This window comes from Apodemus sylvaticus, chromosome 5 (assembly GCF_947179515.1).
Source record: "Apodemus sylvaticus chromosome 5, mApoSyl1.1, whole genome shotgun sequence".
In the NCBI taxonomy this organism is placed as follows: domain Eukaryota; kingdom Metazoa; phylum Chordata; class Mammalia; order Rodentia; family Muridae; genus Apodemus; species Apodemus sylvaticus.
In genome coordinates this window covers 67,102,249-67,125,823 of record NC_067476.1, presented here as the reverse complement: position 1 = coordinate 67,125,823, position 23,575 = coordinate 67,102,249, and the positions used below count along the sequence as shown (strand labels likewise).

The 23,575-nt window shown below is 33.8% G+C and overlaps 1 protein-coding gene across 1 annotated transcript; it reads left to right on the top strand.

Annotated features, from left to right (window-relative positions):
- Nucleotides 1-13,303: 13,303 nt before the first annotated feature.
- On the top strand, nt 13,304-14,251 carry LOC127684279 (olfactory receptor 8J3-like). The gene has a single exon (XM_052181233.1). The coding sequence runs from the start codon at nt 13,304-13,306 to the stop codon at nt 14,249-14,251; it is 948 nt and encodes a 315-aa protein (XP_052037193.1).
- Nucleotides 14,252-23,575: the final 9,324 nt, after the last annotated feature.

Sequence of the window (23,575 nt, the reverse complement as noted above, 5' to 3'; positions counted from 1 at the left end):
AATCCACACAGGATTCAATTCCTTCACTCTTTATTATCCGTATAGATGATTGTCAAGTACAAAGGAACAACAGAATTAAATGTTATCATTCTTCCTGGTCGTTAAACACTTAAATGTTCCATGAGAATTTATAAAGAAAGCAATAAAGAAAACCCTTTTCTTTAAAAAGAATTTATAAAAAACAAACCCTTTTACTGAGTAGGGTTGGATTCTAATGGGAAATATATGATCACACAAAATATTCTTAAAGTGTAAAGATCACAAGATTCACTGGTATAGTTTCGTACACGTTAAATAGAACAGGAGCAGCAGAGTGAGCTTAAATGGTATTGTAGAGCTGACACATTATGTTTGTAATGTGTTGCATCATTTATGTCATCATATGCATTACTTTTTTAATTCATTCATTTCTATGAGTTGTGTGAAAATCTCAGTTGATCACAGTGAGAGAAAACTGAGTTCTCTGTTTTGCTCTTTGCTCATAAATCACTACAGACCTTGCCTAAATGTCCCATCCCATGAACCTTTCTCATCACAGCAACCTTACCTACATCCATGATACCCCTGATTCTGGATAATTTGGAGTATTTTGTCACTCAAACAACCTGTAGTTTGTTAATAGAGTCTATTATTTTTCTAATTTAGTGTGTATGCACCGTTGAGTGAATGCCCTACGTCAGATACATGATTAAGCTAGGCTACAAAAATTTACATAAATGTTTCTTTTATTTATTTTTATTGGCCAGATCTGTATATTTTATTTTCTACTATTCTTTGTACATGATGAAATTCCTAAATTAAAAAATTAAAATGGTTGAAATGCTGTGTTGACTTTATTTTTGTGCATAAGCCTGAGTGTATTAAGTATATTTCTTGTGAAATCTGGTAAAAGAATATCCTTTTCTTTTGGCCCAGGCAACAGTGAGCCCAGTACTCATTTGAGAACATTCTTTGGTTGTATCAATTTAATAAGCAAGTATAATGTCACAAATAGAAATAGGCATTATTTCTAGCCAAAGTGTAACAATATATGTACAGAAATAAATATTCACATATTGTGATAATATCTCATATATATCCTTTGTAATCTCTCAAGGTTTACAAAAGCCTTTCCTTTTTAAGTTTCATACCATTTTCTGTGCATATTATTCCAAATATGTCTGTATTGTCCATCAGTTGCTAAATAAGTGTTCTGTAGACTAGTTAAACTATAGGTATAGTAACATGGGAATCTACTAAAGAAGACATAAAAAGTTGATGATTACAAAATTGAAATCATTAGAATAAAAATTGTACAGCTAAGTGCTAAGTATATATAAAGTTTATACTTTGAAACTTGTCCGATTTAGTTTTTAATTTATTTAAACTTATTTATTTTTATTCTGCAATCCTTTTTTACAGATCAGACTTCATCCCCTCCTGGTCTGCTCCTAACTGCTCCCCATCCCATAACTCTTCATCTCCTGGCCCCATCTCCAAAAGAATGTCTTTACTCCCCCAACCAGCACTGGAACGCACCAAGCATCCCCACCCCCTGGGGCCTCAAGTCTCTCAAGTGTTTGGTGCATCTTCTCTCACTGAGTCTAGTCCAGGCAGAGCTCTGCTATATACGTGTCAGGAACCTTATATCATCTGGTGTATGCTGCCTGATTGATAGCTGTTTGAGAGATCTAGGGGTCCAGGTCAATTTAGAGTGCTGGTCTTCCCATGGGGCCACCCTCCTCAGTTTCTTCCAGCTTTTTTCCCAATTCAAGCACAGGGGTACCTAGCTTCTGTCTATTGTTGGGTGCTGGTATCTACATCTGACTCTTTCAGCTGTTTTCTGGTCCTATCAGACAGTCTTTTATGGGTCTTTGATATTTATTTTTGTGCAACATAAGAGAAATAACTCCTTTGACACTGACAAATTGGTTTCCATCTTTTATACCTTAATCATCTCTACATTGAATCTTTTGATCTACAGCTTATGAAACAAAGATATAAAAATGCTCTTAGAAAGAGAGGGAAAATATGTAAAATAATTTCTCATAGAAGTCAAAGTTTATTAAATGTTACTTTGCTTCTCAATAAAATAAATATATATGCTTTAAAATTTCAGTGAAGGAAATAGAAAAGAATTTTTCGGTAAAGCAGAGATAGAGTATGACAAAAAATTTAAAAATGAAGTATAACAGAAAATTCTTTTAAAATATGTAGAATTAAGAAGGTAATAATGTGGTTATTGAGTTAAATATTAGCTAAATAGATTATTTAAAAAATAAAAAAGCCCAGAAACATTAATAATGGAATGGTATTTGGTATTATTTAAGGATTATTTTGTGGGTTTGATATCAAATCAATCTAATCACTGAGTAGAAAATAGATGAATCTTAATAAAGAAATAACTTTTGCTATTGGTTGAAAATTATTATGTAGTTTTAATAACAAAGCCAATCTAATTAGGTAGTTAAAACCAAATATAAATTAAAAATATCTGTGTCAAAGAAAATTATTTTCAGATAATAAAAACTGATGACAAGAACTATGAAAATGTAATATATAAATTGGATATGAATAATCAAACTTTGTCATTCCAGACATGAGCGATTGAGGCAGGGCCTTAGACAGTCTATCTCTGGATCTATAAATATGTGATAAAAGATTTAAATAAATAACATGTAATTAACTATTAAAACTTAATGAAAAATCTGATCTCAAAACTTGCCCATTATTTGTACATTATTTTGTTTTAACGAATAATTTGCCTAACCACGTTAGAAAAGCAATTCAACATCACAAATACTCTTGGTAATGGTAATAGTCTTCAAAATATTTTAAGTACTGCTCAAAATATTTTTATCTCAGAGAACAGCAAGAGAAAAGTCTTTATTCCTGAGGGACTATAGTTTCATTTTTTGTGTTTTGTTTGTTCATTTTTGTCAGTTTTGTTTGGTTTTGTTTTCTTAAGTTTTACCATCACTCACCACATTTTGCTTTGGGTAATTTCTAACCACAAGATAAGTGTAGCATAATCCTTCTGGGACATGTTCTTATGTTTTATCACTAATTGTTAAATGGATATAAACAAGGTGAATAAGCAGTATAAAATGTGTTCAAAGTTCCATGCTCTGCTGCGTGAGTTAGAGTGAACAGCAAAATGTCTGTATTCTGGGAGGCTGGAATCTAAAATTTCAGTATTAGCTTTCCTGTTTTTCTTAAGTCATTTTATTTAATAAACATGGTGATTGTTTACTGTGTTGTGCAAATTATACATAACTTTCAAATTCTGAAATACTTAAAGTAGTGCCTTGGAGTTAAAATCAAGGTTTTATTGTGAGAAACAAAAGACTAACCTCTGAACTCACAATATTGAGGAAAAAAATTAGTTATATTTTATGAGTTTGTGAATTTTCTGAATAATGACTATAATTCAAAATAATGATTCTCATGAATGCACAGAAAATTGAGAAATGACTTTCTATTTGATGTGTTAAACCAGCTATATATTACATTTTAATATAAAGAAAATATAATGAACAAGCCTTTAAACTTTGAAACCAAGAGAGCATGGGTAGTCCCCTCAGGATATATGTCCCTGCAGAATAATGATGCTCCCTACTGAGCAATCATTAGTTAAAATCAATAGCTTTTCAACTGGAGATGGGACTTCCTCATCCCTCCCTCCTCCATCCTTAATTATTTTTCTTTCTTGACCTCACAGGGATCTTGTGCACGTTGTCACTGTCAATTTCAGTTCATGTGCACAACAGCCCTGCTGCATCTCAGAAAAAAAATGTTTAGCTATTATCATCCACTGCTCCTCATGATTAAACTCTCCTCAAACCCACACTGGTCTACTATGATAACCTTTCCACAAAAATGTTATAATGACTATGTCATATTTAGGGTTGAGATCTTTTTTGATGTCTTTTATTTTCTACACCTTGGGGAGTTGTGGGTCTCTGTTAATAACCATTTACTAAAAATCAACAGCAAAAACAAAACTTGCTTCTGTGATAAGTGTTAAAAGACACACTTATTTATAGGGAAACTATTAAATCTTTTGAGTTCCGTTAAGACATGTCATTTTATCAGATTCGTCATAGTTGACTCTTCTGGAAGGTCTATACCCTAACTGTCTTCAGGTACTTGGCAGCTTACAAGGTGCAAGATATGATCCCCATCTTCAGCCTGTAGTTTTCTTCTTCTGCCATATGAGGTACAAAGAAAAAGATCAGATTTTCAGGATTGGAAACAAGAAACTATATTAGATGAACCATCTCTGGAATACTTTCTTTTAATTCATTAAGAAAAATGGAGTTTACATCTCACACTAAGTTTGAAAGAATTACTAAAGAATAAGACATTTAACATATTTCAGGAAAATGACAAAATTTCATTACCTTTTCATTATCTTCTTACTGTATCTCACTAAATTATCAAAGACAATTCTTTATAAACAAAATTCAAGTGCTTTTATTTCTTGCTGAAAAGAATGATATCCTACATACCTTGTCTTTGGTTTTTAACTTTTCATCATTTTAGAAAAATAGGAAAAAATTAGAAGAGGCCAGAATAGAAAACCTCTCTGTAATTTCTAGAGGTATGTATATGTGTGTATGTGTATGTGTGTGTGTGTGTGTGTGTGTGTGTGTGTATGCATATGTATTTTAATTATCAGATGATTTCTCATTTTTAATACAAGAAATTTATGATTTTATGATAGGACCATTAATATGTCTATTAATAAAGAATATAGACAACATATTAGAAACCACATTTTACAAATTATTTTATGCCCACAAATGTACTCATAAAAAGAAATCATCTCTAAACACAATGTTAACAAGCAGATTTCATTGTCCTTTATTAAGAGATTAATATGTTCACCTCTCTCAACTACTGTGTATTATTTTTTCTATTGAAACAACATTGACATGTATTTTTCAATAGTTTGATCTGCTGTTTTGTTAAATTTTTCATTATGATATTTATTAGATTCTCAGAAGTACTGTCTCAATGTACAAACTTTTTTGCATTGTGTTCTGTTTCATGATAGGAAAATGATATTGTGCAAGAAGGCATTTGCCACTCCCAATAGTCACTGTAAATGCCATCTAACAACATTTTCTGTTTTCTGTGGTGTTTGTATACCACATTCAAACACCTAAAATAAGATATATTGACACAGATACAAGCTCTCTAAAACATAAGTTGTCTTGAAAACACATTATCTTCTTATTAACAGAGAAATTTGAAAGTTCAAAATTAGGTAAAATTTAAGGGAAGAATACAAAACAGTATTCTTCCCTTAAATTTTAATATCCTCATATTTTACTAGAACAGGTTTTATCTCTAAAATATACCTAATAATTTGTGTAAATATATGAGCCAATAATAATAATTCAAAGTAAGTGAAAGATTAAATTGTATGACAGAAATGCATACCAAATTTTTATGTTAAGGAAGGCCACAGAGATAATCATGAATCACAACTTTGTTAAACTTTTAATGTTATGTTGTAAATGAAAGGAATTATTGAACCTTGAAACTAGTAACACATCCTCTAAGTAATTTTAAGGTCTTAATACTTAATGGGGCAGAATAATTCACAGTTCAACTGGATTTCTATCACCTGAAATGACATACCTGCAAGATAGCAAAACTAAGTATCTATATACATTAAATAATATTATTTTGTAATAAAAGTCTAGTTTAGAGTCATTCTTGTTGTCTGTGTCTATTTATGTTTTTAAGTCATATACAGGTGTGTTATACATGTATATTAAAGATCAAATTTTACATATTGAAAAGCTAAGATTTATGTTACCTGTAATTGTTTATTTAAAAAAAAGCCTCTAACCACAACTTCGCAATGTTGACTGAAAGTCAGGGAAAACAAGTTCTGAGCTCTGTTTGTAATTCACTATTGACCTTGTTTAAATGTCTCATCCCATGAAAGGAATCTAAAATCCTTCTATTTTTCTTCTCATCAATCTTATTTTCATCTCTGATGCCCCTAATGCTTGTTTATTTGTCATATTTTGTCACTCAAATAATCTATAGCTTCTCTGTATTGTCTATTCCTCTTTTGTATTTCACTGTATATTTGCCTCTAAGTGAATGCACAAATTGAGATTATAAAAGCTTCAATTCTGCTACAAAATGTTTATAAATGTTTCTTTTATTTTTATTTATTGACTTGATATTAATTTTTATTGCATGATATTATTTGTGCATTATAGAATTATCTAAATTGAAATAATAAAATTTTTTAAATGTCGTATTGTCTTTATTCTTGCACATGAAGCCTGAATCTATTAAGTAGATATCATGTTGTTGTCTGGTAAAAGGATATCCTTTACTTTGACATATGCAACAGTGAGTACAATATTGGTTTCAGCACAGGCTTTGATTGTATAAATTGATAAACAAACAATGTCACAGCTAAAAATGTGCTGTATTTCTAACCAAAGTGTAGAAATATATGGAGAGAAATATATCTTCATGTATTGTGATAGTTGATTTCTAATACTTTGAGCTTCATAAAAGTCCTTCCTAGTTAAGTTTCATGCCATATTTTGCATATTGTACCAAATATTTCTGTGCCACCTATCATTCAATAAATAAGCCTTCATGGAATAATAAAAAATGTATGAGTATTCACATGGGGATTAAAATAATTGATAATGAAACAAGTGAATTTGTTAGAATAAAATTATAATTAAATGCAAAGTGTACATATTTTATATTTTGAAAATATAAATATACATTTGAAAATATAAACAAACTCAAAGAAAAAATTACATTGTCACCTCCTTAAAGAATCCTTAGCTGAAAAATTATTTGACAAGCTACAATAGCCCTTCATGTTAAAAGTATTGGAAAGAACAGGAATTCAAGGCCCATACCTAAACATAATAAAAGCAATATACAGCAAACCAACAGCCAACACCAAATTAAATGGAGAGATAATTGAAGCAATCCCTCTAAAAGGGGGAAATAACCCCGAAATTCAGTCAATCAGAAAGACTAAGATCAACACCTCAGGAGACAGCACATGTTAGTGAGAATGTGGAGAGAGAGGAACATGCCTCCTTTGCCAGTGCAATTGCAAACTGGTATAACTATTCTATGAATCAATCTAGACTTTCTTCAGAAAATTGGAAATAGAAAATTGAAGACCTAGCTTCTGGGAATATACCAAGAAATGTCCTATGTACCACAAGCACACTTGCTCCATTATGTTCATAGCAGCTTTACTTGTGATAGCCAGAAGCTAAAAATAATCCAGTTGTCCCACAATGGAACAATGGATACAGAAAATGTGGTTCATTTATACAATGGAATACTATTCATCTATTAAGAATGAGCATATTATGTTCTGCAAGATAATGGTTGAAACCAGAAAATATCATCCTGAGTAAGGTATCTAAAACTCTAAAGTACATGCATGGTATGTACTCACTACTAAGTGGATATTAGCCAAGAAAATATGGAATACCCAGGATACAATCTACATAACTCAAGAAGGTTAACAAACCAAAGGGCCCAAGTGAGGATGCTTCAATCAAACTTAGCAGGGAGAAGAAAGAAGAGTCAGAGGGAATTCAGGAACGGGTCATTAGTGGGGGACAGTGCAGGGGAAAAGTGAACATGATAAGGTTTGAGGAGTGATAAGGAGTGAAGCCCCAAGGGCCAGAAGAATGAATAGAAATATATAACCTCTGGACATGGGAGGCAGAAGGACAGGCAACCTTGGGAGGTAGGAGGTTGGGGGGGGGATGCTCTAGAATGCACCAGAGACCTGGGAGGTGAGTCTCAAGACTCAAAGGGAGGGACCTTAGATGAAATGCTCAACAGTGAGGAAAAGAAATGTATAGCCACCTCCAGTAGAAAGACAGGCATCAAGTGGCGTGCCATTCCAGAGTCAAGAAGTCTGACCTAGTATTGTTCCTGTCTAAAAAACTGCCGGGCAAAAATGGAGAAGAGACTAAAGAAAGGGAGATCCAGTGACTGACCTTAATTTGGACCTAACTAAAGGTGAGACTCCAGGGCCTGACACTCTTACTGATGCTATGATGCACCTACTGACAGGAGCCTAGTAAAGCAGCCCTCCAAGAGGCCCAACAAGCAACTGATTGAGACAGAAGCAGATACTTACACCTAACCACTGAACTGAAATTGGGGACGCATGTAGTTGAATTAGGCAAAGGCATGAACAAGTTGAGGAGAAGGGTGACCCCATAGGACAACTAGCAATATCAAGAAACCTGGACTCCTGAGATCTCTCAGACACTGCGCCACCAACCAGGCAGTATACACTAGCTGATCTGAAATCCTGGACACAGGACTTCCTGGTCTGGCCTCAATGAGAAAAAAGGCATCTAACCCTTAAGAGTCTTGAGGCCACAGGGAATGGGGAGGCCTGACAGGGTGTTGAGAGGGGTGTGTGAGGGTTATCCTCTTGAAGAGGGGGGAAGAGGAATGGGATGAGGAACTGTAGAAGTACAGAACAGGAGGGAGCTAATGACTGGACTATAAAGAAAGATTAAAGATAATAATAATAATAATAATAATAATAATAAAAAGAAATACAAAAAATAAAATAGTCCAACTTATTATTAGTAGAAAAATCTAACATAAAATATTAAAATGACACTATTACTCATTAATAGGCATAAAAGAATCATTGTTTAAATTATTGCAATCTCACATATTTTATTGCCATGAATAAAGTTTAGTGAATAGATATGTTAATTTGAGAAATATATAAAAATTACTAACATCCACATATTCACATATATATATACATATATATATATGTGTATATATATATGAACATAATCAGTTTTTATTCCTGGATATTATAATATTTGTAGGAAATGATAGGTAAAATGGTTTTATTAGAGTTAAATGAACCTTATACAATTGACCATGAGTTTAATAACTGGGACTCACCAAAGTTGGAAGAAAAGAACTGATTCCTGAAAGCTGTGCTCTGACATTTATATACACACAGAGTCATATAAACACAAACAATAATGCTAGATAAATGAAAGCTTTTGCAAAATATTTGTAAAATAGGGAGTGGGGAGTGTTGGAGAGATACTTTAGTGATTAAAGTGTATAATGCTCTTGCCTAGGATCTAAGTTTAGTTTGGAGTGACTGCTTGTTCTAGTTTATTAGGATCAAATGCCATTCTCCGTGCTCTGCAGACTATTTATATCCAAATATATGCACACAGATACACGCATACATACAATCATTCATACATACATACATATATACATATAAATGAAAATAGTGAAAAAGTTAAGATTATACATTTGGTCGTGTGAGCAGTTGACAAACATAGTGTACTCCACAATTTTGTTGTGTACTTTTATTTCATAACAATTTGGTAGATTATGTTGTTGTTGTTTCATTCAAGATGTTGTTTTATTTTTTTCTTGGGTTTTTGTTATATATTTTGGTTTTTTTTGTTTGTTTTTGAGAATAAAGTTAAATTTTGGTGTATAAGGAGGGAGAAAGAGACTGGAATAATTGGGGGAGAAGAAGAAGATGATATTTAAATTTAAAATTGTTCTGAATAATATAAAAGTATAACATACTAAAAATTAAAGATCAAATAAAACAAAGGAAATCTCAAAATATAATTACAGTTGGAAAACCTACTCAATAAAAATAAGTACCCCAACCCAAATTAAGTGTGAATGACTTGATGGGACAGATTTATTAAATGATATTTTAAAACAAATATTTTAGTATTATACATTTTCTGCCAAACTAAAAATAGTTTATTTCCCAAATTTTAGAAGAATTAAACAAATTTGTACTGCATGACACAACTATGCATACTACAGAGCAGATAGTTTTTATGTCTCATCTACCTTTGCTGGCTGTCTAAGCAGAATAGTAGAGGTAGAGTTATTCTATCCCTATATTTAAAATTAAATAGTTAGGCCATATACTGTGTTTTTAACAATTGGATCTTCTTCCCAGTGAGAGTCTCAGTACTTCCAACTCTTTCAAATTAAAATGTTGTACAGAGAAACACCACAGAAAAAGAAACAAATAATAAGTTGATTTAATCACTGCATCCACCTGCTAATGTAAACATCCAGGTGAATCCATGGGCAGCATTCATGTTACACCTTTGTGAGAAGATGAGTGGGGACTTGCTAATGAGCTTGTCTTTTGTCTTCCTTTCCCTCTGGAATCAAGCATTTTCTTCAAAAAGGAATTTCTTGGGACTTCAGCAAACAAGTAAATATATTTCAATGAGCTAATCTTTAGGGATGGAAATGTGTAAAACTGTTCAGTTATCTTCATAGGCCATCATATTGGTTGTAGGTCCTAGTAGATTGTTCTTATGGGTTGTTTATGACGTATTTCACTTTTTTATTGGTCTAAATTTAGAGTCCAAATGTCTGTCAAAACATTCAATCTTTTGATCAACACTTAAATTCTTTATCTAGGAACTCATGCTTCTGATCTAAGAGTGCTGGATCTGGGATGGAGATACTAATTACTTACATCCAATGAATCTACTGAAAAAATTGACCTGGGCTGCTAATTCAGTGGAAGAAATTTTAAGTAAGGTGAGATTTTCCATACAGTACAGAGAGGCTTTTAATATATCATAAAAGTGGTAGAACAGAAAAGATGATATCTGATGAGTCTCTGACATACATAATTCTTTGTTTCCAAAAATTGCTTAAAGATTACTAACAGTAAAAGGCAAGTTTTTTTCTTTCCTTCTTGTTTTTGAATTGTTGTCTACTGGAATGCAGAAAGATATCCTGCTACTTAAAAGTAATGGTTTTGTTCACAATTCAGAATCAAGACATACAGAAAAATTCATGAAGGCGGATCTCTAAAGCTCAAGAATGAGCACTCTGATAAAAAGCAGAACACACACAGTGAAAAGGACTAAACAGGTGTTGAGAATTAGTAGGATAACATAATGAAATCTCAGAAGATAATTAAGAAATGTCTTATAACATCATTTCTAAATCAGAGAGTTTGAGAAGTAAAATGAAGGTAGTAAAATTAGGAAGATTAAAAAATATGTAGGTGTTGACAGTTCACCAATTTCATATTTCTACTTGAAAGCCAATTTGAGAAAATTTGCAAAGTTAAAATTTGCAAAGTGATAGTTCAAACAAGATTCTGATGAGAACAAAGAGAACACTTTAGTTGCTCTAAACATGTCTATTTTAGTGATATTAAATTCACAATGTCATTAGCCTTGTTGTTAATTCTGTTTTAGTACATCATTGATTTAATAATTAAATATATTAAATATATACAGAAATTGTTGCTTTGAAAATAATTGCATAAATTTTACCCCAAACAATTACTGTTTTATTGTTGATGATGTCATTGATTCTTTTTAAAGATTACATTGACCGAAAGCACTGTATGTCAAAGCAAATGCTACTTGAAAATTTTTAGGAAACAGCTGGAGAGGAAATAATACCATTAGAATAAATTATATCATGTTATACACCTGAAGCTGGCTTTCCAAGAAAACAATCACATCTGTGGAAGCAGAGTGCTGTGACACAAAAGATGAGGGAGAGTAGCTATAACTCAGGTATATGAACTCTGAAATTTCAGACCATTTATTTTCATGTAATCACACTAGATTTACGTTGATTTTTGTTAACAGATATTACTTGATATCACATGGTGTAATTTTTAAAATACTCAATCTTAATGAAATGTCATATAGTTATAGGGTACAGTATAAAATTTAGTCCATATGTAAGTATTTGTATTACATTGAAGAAAATTTTCATACTGTTCATATTTATTACTTTTATGTATTACATTATATTCTACTACGTTTTTAGTTATTTAGTGACATATTCTGTTTTTTCTAAGTTTTCAATGTAAAAATTATGATGTACTTACTATATGTATTTAAAATTTTAAAATCATTATGAACCTAGGATTTATTGAGAAAATTCAACAAACTATTAAAAGCAGAAAAGCCAGCACTATGACTGTAATCTGGTATATATATAAATATATATATATATATATATATATATATATATATATATATATATATATAAAACTCTTGTATTTGTATTGTAACATTTCATTTACAAATTATAAAAACTAAATTGGGTTTTTTTTTAAAATCACCCCCAAAAAATCAGTTAACAACAACTTATCAAACTTGTCAGAGTAAACGAAATCACATACCATTGATGTTTAGCAATAACATTACTGCTTCACATAAATTTTATATAATTTACTTTATTGAAAATTATATAAAATAATAATAACCATATTCCAATATTAGCCTTTAGAACAGTGTGGAACGTTTAACAAATTACATATATAATTACATTATAAATACATTATAAATAAATGCATATAATTAATTTGCAATTAGAGAAATTTTGTTATAAAAATAAAAAATACTTTATATTCAATGTTCTAACATTCTAAATCAAAGAAATCAAAATTTATCAGAATTTATCAGAAGCTGTAAATAATTGTACCAAGCAGTATGCCATAGCCAACTGACAAAGCACCCAGAAATTAGTTGCAGGGATGGTTGTGGATTATCATACAAAATGGGACATAAAATGAGACTCAGTCTTGAAAAAAGTTAGTGCTAAATTGAAATTCTTTAAAACAATTTAAATAGAAGTGATCAAACTCTAGTGAAAATGTCAGACAGGAATGCTGGAAGAAAGAAATAGAACTTAAATTAACTAGAAGCCAGAAGAACACGGCATGACTGGATGAACTGGCAGGAGAAATAAATTATAACTAAAAAGGATTGAGATTTGTAGTAAGATACTAAGATGGCTGAATAACAAGGCATAGATTTGTTTTTAGGAAACTAAATCAGAAAAGAGGAATCGATAAGAAAAGGCCAAAACATGCAAAGCTAATAACCAAGAATCCAGTCACTTTGGCTCGACTCCTCAAAGCTGCTTATTTTTATAATTGAAAAAGGAGTGGTGTGTGTGTGTGTGTGTGTGTGTGTGTGAGTGTGAGTGTGTGTGTGTGTATGCACATACACAAACTTCAGGTACTTTATTATATTTTGATTCATATAAGCATATTTATGCTAATTAACAGTTCTCTAAGATACTTGAAGCCACAGTACTCTCTGATGTTTTTCATATTTATGCACAGATAAGGAAAAATATTAAGTATGGTTTAATATGTTTCAGGTTTCTCATTCTAAATAAAACGACTTAGAATGAGACATTTACCAATCTATTATGTAAGACAGATAAAAATGGTGATCTGTTAATATTTTCATTTTCCACATTAAAAGATGAACATATAATGGCTCCAGGGAATCTCACTCATGTCACGGAGTTCATACTTGTGGGGGTATCTGACCGTCAAGAACTACAAGTCCCACTTTTCTTTCTCTTCTTGGTCATTTACATGCTGACAGCAGCAGGGAACCTGGGCATCATCACCCTCACCACCGTGGACTCACGCCTGCAAACTCCCATGTACTTCTTCCTCAGACAACTGGCTGTCATTAACTTTGGCAACTCCACTGTCATTGCTCCTAAAATGCTGGTCAACTTCTTAGTCAGTAAGAAAACCACCTTATACTATGAATGTGCGACGCAGCTGGCAGGATTCCTGATTTTCATTGTAGCAGAGATCTTCATGCTTGCTGTGATGGCCTACGACCGCTACGTGGCCATTTGCAACCCACTTCTCTACATGATGGTGGTGTCTCGACAGGTCTGCCTTCTGCTGGTGTTTCTCACATACCTCTTTAGCTTTGTCACAGCCATTGTTGTGACACCTTGTGTGTTCTCTGTTTCTTATTGTTCTTTCAATGTAATCAACCACTTCTACTGTGATAATGTCCCTCTGTTAGCTTTGTCCTGCTCTGACACTCACCTTCCAGAAACTGTTGTATTTTTTTTCTCAGCAACAAACTTGTTTTTCTCTATGATTATTGTACTTATATCCTATTTCAACATAATACTTGCAATTTTGAGGATCCGTTCCTCTGAAGGAAGGAAGAAAGCCTTCTCGACTTGTGCTTCCCACATGATGGCTGTAACTGTGTTCTATGGCACTCTTCTCTTCATGTATCTACAACCACGGACAAATCACTCCTTAGACACAGACAAGATGGCCTCCGTGTTCTACACCCTAATCATACCAATGCTGAACCCAGTCATCTACAGCTTTAGAAACAAGGATGTAAAGTGTGCTTTGAAAGAATTCCTTAAAAATCCATGCAAACGATTCAATCTTATATGAATTATTAACCATAATTTTTTTATTTAAAAATTTCCTTTCCCTCTTTAAAAAAAAAATCACTATTCTTCAAAGATACTGGTGACAATGTCAGGACCTAAAACTTCAGAAGCAATTGGATTTTTTCATTGTTCCTTTCCTTCTTTATATATGTAAAATTAATAAGTAATTTAAAAGTTAAAAATTATATTTCCAAGATAGAATACGATATTCTAAGGGCAATATACTAAGCCCAAGAGCAACCAGGGGGCTTACATTATGATTTATGGTAAAGTTATTACATCATAAGCACAAAATCCTGAGTTCAATTCTTAGTATGAAAATGTCATGGTTGACAAACAAACAAAAAAAAAAAAACTTCAGCACAGACTGGAGGTTTTTAAGAATCATTTTTTAGGGATATAAATAATCAGACACTCTAGCAACAGACAGGTTCTGAACAACTATTATAGATAGTTAATCCTTCTGTTTATTGCAAAATGTTATTTATTCATCTAACTCTTAATATTTGAGTATGAATTTATTTTATTCTTAATGATAAAGTTTGTAACACAAAAAAACATTATTTTTCAAAGAAGATAAATATTGAAATAAGTGTTCAGTACATCCAGGTATAGGATATGTGAAAAGCCAAATGAAATCAATCTCACAAATGGATCACTTGTATTGCTTTGGGTTTTTTGTTTCTTTGGTTTTTATTGGTATTTTTCTTGGATATTTTATGTATTTACATTTCAAATGTTATTCCCTTTTCTGGTTTCCCCTGCAAACCCCGTATCCCATCTTCCCTCTCCCTGCTTCTATGAGGGTGCTCCCTCTCTCATCTACACACTGCCACCTCACTGCCATGACATTTCCCTACACTGGGGCATCATTCTTTCACAGGACCAAGGGCTTTTCATTGATGCCATCCTCTGATACATATGTGGTTACATGTGGGTCTGTCCACGTGTACTCTTTGGTTGGTGGTTTAGTGCCTGGGAGCTATGGATGGTCTAGTTAGTTGATATTGCTCTTCCTATGGGGTTGCAATCACTTTCTGTTCCTTCAGTCCTTCCCCTAACTCTTCCATTGGGGTCCCCATGTTCAAATTGATGATTGATAGCAAACATCCTCATCTGTATTGGTCAAGCTCTAGCAAAGCCTCTCAAGGGACAGCCATTCTCCAGGCTCCTGACTACAAGAACTTCTTGGCATCAGAAATAATGTTTGGGTTTGGTGTCTGCAGATGGGAGGGATCCTTAGGTGGTATAGTCTCTGGATGGCCCTTCCATCAGTCTCTCCTCCACTCTTAGTCCTTGTATTTCCTATTCTGGGTTAAAATTTTTGAGATGGATGGGTGACCCTATCCCTGAATCAGGTACAATGCCTATCCACTGGATACGGTCTCTACAGGTACTTTCTCCTTTTTATTGGGCATTTTGGTTAATGTCATCCCCATTTGGTCCTGGGATTGTTTTGCTTCCCTGGCATCTGAGATTTTTCTAGTGCCTACCCCTCTTCCTTGACACATACATCCAAAACAGATTATTGTTTTTTTAATCCAAAAACCAATGAGACAATTTTTTTTGCTTAAAACTAATAATGTATAGATTTATTTTTGAACTGTATGTTAAGATAAATCATATTTGTATGTATTTTGAAGGAGAGAATTGGAGTGAAATTCCCTTAACAAAAGTCATCTGACTATATTCGGATGTTATGAATTTACAAAGGTACTTATGACAAAAATTTCTCAGAAAATTGATAGCTAATCCCTCACACTCAATGACCATGAAGATGAATTGAAAGTGAATTGTGAATTTGAGTTCAGGAATGACTCAGAAGAAAAAGAAGCCCCATAAGAGGAGGATCAGAAATGAATCCAGACCTTATACATCAATGTGTGTTCATGCAAAGTAGTTCATGCAAAGTTCATACAAAGTAGTGTTAATGCAAATGAGGATTTTCTGGCAGGTTAAGCCATTCTAGGTATTGTTTTTCTTTATACACTTTGGCATGTGAACTGTGTATTTCTTTTGGAAACTCAACAGTATTATCTATTTCCTTGAATTTCTTAACTCCAAGATCCTTCTTTTAGCATTTGGGACTATTCACTTACAGATTTCAAATGATTATTGTCAGCTTAATATTTCCTGTAATATATCTGGCTACATACACATTTTCATTCCTTTTCTTTTTTGTTTATTATTGGTCAAAACATAATCATCCATGAGAGCTTCCTTGTCTCAAAATACTTATAATCACTCTGAAATGCTTTATTTTTCATTGTGATGAACATTTTTAATCAAATTAACTTTTTGATAGGTGACGTTAATTATCAACTTGAATAAGAATTTCCTTGGTCCTTTTTTTTCTTTTAATTTTTTTTAAATTTTTTTATTCGATATATTTTTTATTTACATTTCAAATGATTTCCCCTTTTCTAGCCCCCCACTCCCCGAAAGCCCCCTTCTCTCCCCCTGACCTCCCACCCACCCCTTCCCACTTCCCCATTCTGGTTTTGCTGAATACTGCTTCACTGAGTCTTTCAGAACAAGGGGTCACTCTTCCTTTCTTCTTGTACCTCATTTGATGTGTAGTTGATGTTTTGGGTATTCCAGTTTTCTAGGTTAATATCCACTTATTAGTGAGTGAATACCATGATTCACCTTTTGAGTCTGGGTTACCTCACTTAGTATGATGTTCTCTAGCTCCATCCATTTGCCTAAGAATTTCATGAATTCATTGTTTCTAATGGCTGAATAGTACTCCATTGTGTAGATATACCACATTTTTTGCATCCACTCTTCTGTTGAGGGATACCTGGGTTCTTTCCAGCATCTGGCAATTATAAATAGGGCTGCTATGAACATAGTAGAGCATGTATCCTTATTACATGGTGGGGAGTCTTCTGGGTATATGCCCAGGAGTGGTATAGCAGGATCTTCTGGAAGTGAGGTGCCCAGTTTTCGGAGGAACCGCCAGACTGATTTCCAGAGTGGTTGTACCAATTTGCAACCCCACCAGCAGTGGAGGAGTGTTCCTCTTTCTCCACACCCTCTCCAACACCTGCTGTCTCCTGAATTTTTAATCTTAGCCATTCTGACTGGTGTAAGGTGAAATCTCAGGGTTGTTTTGATTTGCATTTCCCTAATGACTAATGAAGTTGAGCATTTTTTAAGATGCTTCTCTGCCTTCCGAAGTTTTTCAGGTGAGAATTCTTTGTTTAAATCTGTACCCCATTTTTTAATAGGGTTCTTTGGTTTTCTGGGTTCTAACTTCTTGAGTTCTTTATATATATTGGATATTAGCCCTCTATCTGATGTAGGATTGGTGAAGATCTTTTCCCAATTTGTTGGTTGCAAATTTGTCCTGTTGATGGTGTCCTTTGCCTTACAGAAACTTTGTAATTTTATGAGGTCCCATTTGTCAATTCTTGCTCTTAGAGCATATGCTATTGGTGTTCTGTTCAGAAACTTTCTCCCTGTACCGATGTCCTCAAGGGTCTTCCCCAGTTTCTTTTCTATTAGCTTCAGAGTGCCTGGCTTTATGTGGAGGTCCTTGATCCATTTGGATTTGAGCTTAGTACAAGGAGACAGGATGGGTCAATTCACATTTTTCTGCATGCTGACCTCCAGTTGAACCAGCACCATTTGCTGAAAAGGCTATCTTTTTTCCATTGGATGTTTTCAGCCTCTTTGTTGAGGATCAAGTGGCCATAGGTGTGTGGGTTCATTTCTGGATCTTCAATCTTGTTCCATTGATCCTCCTGCCTGTCACTGTACCAATACCATGCAGTTTTTAACACTATTGCTCTGAAGTATTGCTTGAAGTCAGGGATACTGATTCCCCTAGACTTTCTTTTGTTGCTGCTGAGAATAGTTTTAGCTATCCTGGGTTTTTGTTATTCCAGATGAATTTGATAATTGCTCTTTCTAATTCTGTGAAGAATTGAGTTGGGATTTTGATGGGTATTGCATTGAATCTGTAGATTGCTTTTGGCAAAATGGCCATTTTAACTATATTGATTCTACCGATCCATGAGCATGGGAGGTTTTCCCAGTTTTTGAGGTCTTCTTCCATTTCCTTCTTCAGAGTCTTGAAGTTCTTGTCATACAGATCTTTCACATATTTTGGTAAGAGTCACCCCAAGATACTTTATACTGTTTGTGGCTATTGTGAAGGGGGTCATTTCCCTAATTTCTTTCTCAGCCTGCTTATCCTTTGAGTATAGGAAGGCCACTGATTTGCTTGAGTTGATTTTATAACCTGCCACTTTGCTGAAGTTGTTTATCAGCTGTAGGAGCTCTCTAGTGGAGTTTTTTTTTTTTTTTTTTTTTTTTTTTTTTTTTTTTTTTTTTTTTTTGGGTCACTTAGGAAGACTATCATATCATCTGCAAATAATGATAGTTTGACTTCTTCCTTTCCAATTTGTATCCCTTTGACCTCCTTATGTTGTCGAATTGCCCGAGCTAGTACCTCAAGTACAATATTGAAAAGATAAGGAGAAAGGGGGCAGCCCTGTCTAGTCCCTGATTTTAGTGGGATTGCTTCAAGTTTCTCTCCATTTAGTTTGATGCTGGCTACCGGTTTGCTGTATATTGCTTTTACTATGTTTAGGTATGAGCCTTGAATTCCTGTTCTTTCCAAGACTTTAAGCATGAAAGGATGCTGAATTTTGTCAAATGCTTTTTCAGCATCCAATGAAATGACCATGTGGTTTTTTCTTTGAGTTTGTTTATGTAGTGGATTGCATTGATGGATTTCTGTATATTGAACCAACCCTGCATTGCCGGGATAAAGCCTACTTGATCATGGTGGATGATCATTTTGATGTGTTCTTGGATTCGGTTGGCAAGAATTTTATTGAGTATTTTTGCATCGATGTTCATAAGGGAAATTGGTCTGAAGTTCTCTTTCTTTGTTGGATCTTTGTGTGGTTTTGGTATCAGCGTAATTGTGGCTTCATAGAAGGAATTGGGTAGTGTTCCTTCTGTTTCTATTTTGTGGAATAATTTGAAGAGTATTGGTGTCAACTCTTCTTTGAAGGTCTGATAGAATTCTGCACTGCAACCATCTGGTCCTGTGCTGTTTTTGGTTGGAAGACTTTCTATGACTCCTTCTATTTCTTTAGGCATTATGGGACTGTTTAGATGGTCTATTTGGTCCTGATTTAATTTTGGTATTTGGTATCTGTCAAGGAAATTGTCCATTTCCTCCAGATTCTCCAGTTGTGTTGAGTACAGGCTCTTGTAGTAGGATCTGATGATTTTTTGGATTTCCTCAGTTTCCGTTGGTATATCTCCCTTTTCATATCTGAGTTTGTTCATTTGGATACTTTCTCTGTGCCTTTTGGTCAGTCCGACTAAGGGTTTATCTATCTTGTTGATTTTCTCAAAGAACCAGCTCCTGGTTTTCCTGATTCTTTGTATGGTTCTCTTTGTTTCTACTTGATTGATTTCAGCCCTGAGTTTGATGATTTCCTGCCTTCTACTCCTCCTAAAGCAAAAGAATATACCTTTTTCTCAGCACCTCATGGTACCTTCTCCAAGATCGACCATATAATTGGTCACAAGACAGACCTCAACAAATATAAGATCGAACTAATCCCATGCCTCCTATCAGATCACTATGGAGTAAATGTGGTCTTCAATAGCAACAAAAACAACAGAAAACCCACATACACGTGGAAATTGAACAATATTCTACTCAATGATACCTTGGTCAAGGAAGAAATAAAGAAAGAAATTAAAAACTTTTTAGAACATAATGAAAATGAAGACACAACATACCCGAATCTATGGGACACAATGAAAGCAGTGCCAAGAGGAAAACTCATAGCCCTGAGTGCCTCCAAAAAGAAAATGGAGAGAGCATACATTACCAGCTTAATGGCACACCTGAAAGCCCTGGAACAAAAAGAAGCTATTCCTGGGTCTCTAGTAAAATGTTAAGGGTGTGCTTGGGAAGGCTTTGCCAGATAAGACTAACGTAGGAAGCAACCGAAGGAATAAATTCTGCCTTGAATGTGAGCAGCACCAGCCAATAAGCAGGAATCTTGAGCAGAATAAAATTGGAAAAAGAAGAAAACACCAGTAGCATGTGTCATTCAATTTACTGTTTCAAATCAATGCTGTTGTGTCTGGTGATAAGACCCCAGCTTCTTCAACTTTTCAAAAGAGGATTTTTTTTTCATTTGATATATTCTTTATTTACATTTCAAATGATTTCTCCTTTTCTGTCTCCCCACTCCCCGAAAGTCCCATAAGCCCTCTTCCCTCCCCCTGTTCCCCCATTTACCCCATTTACCCCTTCCCACTTCCCTGTTCTGGTATTCCCCTATACTGCTGCACTGAGTCTTTCCAGATCCAGGGGCCACTCCTCCGTTCTTCTTGGACATCATTTAATATGTGGATTATGTCTTGGGTATTCAAAATTTCTAGGCTAATATTCACTTATCAGTGAGTGCATACCATGATTGATCTTTTGAGACTGGGTTACCGCACTTAGTATGATGTTCTCCAGAACAAAACAGGCTTTTATCTCTTGCTTTGCAGTTAATTTTTCCAGACTTTAATCTATTGTTGCCTTCAAGGCTTTTGTTCTGTCTACTCCATTTTCTTGTATTTAATACCTACTAAATGGTTTCACTTGGAAGAATGGAGGCAAAAAGTTTTGAAATACACAGCTTCCATTCATTAGAGACAAGTTCACCTATTGCATTCTACTCTATAAATATGTGTATTGAGTTCTGTACCACACACAACTGTAGTCATTCTCTCTCTCTCTCTCTCTCTCTCTCTCTCTCTCTCTCTCTCTCTCTCTCTCTGAGAGTGTGTGCATGTGTGTTCCGAACATCAAGAGATATACATAAAAATACAGATAATAATTTTCCAATATTTTATTGACTTTACATCAACATAGTTGTCCCCATCCTCTCTTCCCTGTACTACCCTTACAAATCCCTGCCTCATCACCCCTCAGCTTCTCCTCAGAGAAGGAGGAGCCTCCCTTGATAACAATCTACCCTAGGACACCTAGCCAAGCAGTGCTAGGATGTACACACACACACACACACACACACACACACACACCACTGAACTCTAACCAGATTGACTAGGTAGGGTAACGAGAGATTTATCGTTCTAAAAACCTTCATCCTACCAATTCCAATCTAAAAATTTGTCAATCTTAATGAAATGCTAGAACTATTATTCACAGATAGGTTAAAAAGGTTAAAATTTATACATTAATACTAAAACAAAGATAGTAAAAGCAATCTTGAACCAAACAATTACCATTTGCCATTCTTAATTTTCCTAATATAACTACATATCTATAGTATTTCAGGTATAGAATTATATCAATGAAACTCAATAGAACTTTAGTTATTGAGAGATAATCTCACTTCCTTACCTAACTTGAGCATTGACCCCTTTGCTGTTCATACATGTTTAATTGTTTGTAGATGCTAGAAGAGGGTCTTGGATCTCTTGTAGCAAGAACTACAGACAATTGTCAGCAGATTATGTGGGTTCTGGAAACACAAATTCAGGTCTTCTATTACAAAAGATTCTTTACTCTTTTACCACCTAGCCAATGACAGCTCTTACTTTTCTTTCTTTTTATAAAAATGTCATTGAAAGTTTTTTGACTATCATTGTTTTTGCCTGATCAATAGAATTTTTCAATAGACATTCATAGCAAATATTATATTAATATTCTTATATATCATATAATTTTAGAAATTATAATGAAGTTTTCCCATATTTAATTCAGTGACACATATCTGTATAGTTGTAGCACAGTTTTTAATTTATCTTTTGGAGAATATATGACATGCTAACTTTGTCTCTATTATACTGAACACTAATAATACAAGTAGATTTTTCCATGTGTATAAGCTCTGAGGGAAGAGATTTGATGACAATATAACCTCAGCTCCCAACCCATACCTCCCCAAATACCTACTCTGCATGTGATTGTCCCAAATTCCAGAATTGGTGGACATCTTACCAGTTTTCGCTTCCTTCACCCACACAAACTCCTGAAGGAAATAATAATAGAAGATCAACTTTTCTGGCTCATAGTTCTCAGGGTTTATCCCATGGTCAGCTGCTTGTACTAGTTGAGCTGAAGAACATAAAAATATTAGAAGTGTGTTACAAAACAAAGAAACCACACTCAGGACATGTGGGAAGCAGCAAAGATCCCAGATGGAGCTCAGTTCATTCTTTTCCCAAACTACTTGCTAGTAGAATATCCTGCTAACATTTGTTCTTCTGGAACTCAAAATTGACTTGAGATTTAGGGCAATATTATAAAAATGCCTTTAATCATGAAGAATGTTGAGATAGGTAGTAGACAGATAAACAATGAGTGGTTAACATGAAAATATGCAGAGGTATGCTTGTGATTCAAAGTAAAAGAAATAAACAGAAAATAAAGTCAAGGATGACAAGTATTTATCCTTAATTTTATTACCAGGTAGGTCCAAGTAACAAATCAATGTAAAATATCTAAAATAAGCTTGTGAATGTTTATTTCATTTTCCACTGCTGGGTGGAATATGAATTTCAGTCATGTTTAAGGAAAAGTTTGCAAGTCTTTGTTGAGTTGAAATATATTTATTGCATTAAATAACAATTCTACAGGATGATATCATATACAAAGTATTATTTCAATCATGTACATAAAGACAAAGTGGCACAATGATGTTTATTAAAGAAGAAATAAATGTAGAAAAATATTCAGTCCAAAAGAAGACCGGAGCAAAATTGCACCCATTTTCTGATTTGATTGTGAAGATTTCATAAGCAGTGAAAATTAAACTTTGTTAGTAAATATTTTAAAAAAGAAAGAAAAATATGATGTTAATGACAAAATATTTTGTGTTACTCTTACATATAGACTACGAATTTGACTACCTATGTTTTCACATATATTAGTACATACAAATATAAGAGAAGAAAATCAACAAGAGGCAAGTTGAGAGTAGTAGAAAAGTGAGTCATGCACATGTATAATTGTGTTAGCTTACTGAAAATATTTCTGAAAAAATGAGAAAGCAAGTTGAACTGCTTTAAAAATCTTATTTTATATCATTTGTAAATGTAAAGTAACTTTTATTTGTCATATGTAATGGTGTCCTGAAAGGTTATTATTGAATAAGCTCATCCTTTTTGATCTTTCTGAACTCTGGCTGGCTGATTCAACTGACTCAAAACCGCTCTCCAAACTGAATGATTCAAACTAGCATCTCTTGATATCTGACTGAATTGCTCTGCTTGTCCTCAAACTAACTCTGACAGCCAATTCTAATCTTCTATCTCCTTCTTATTCCCT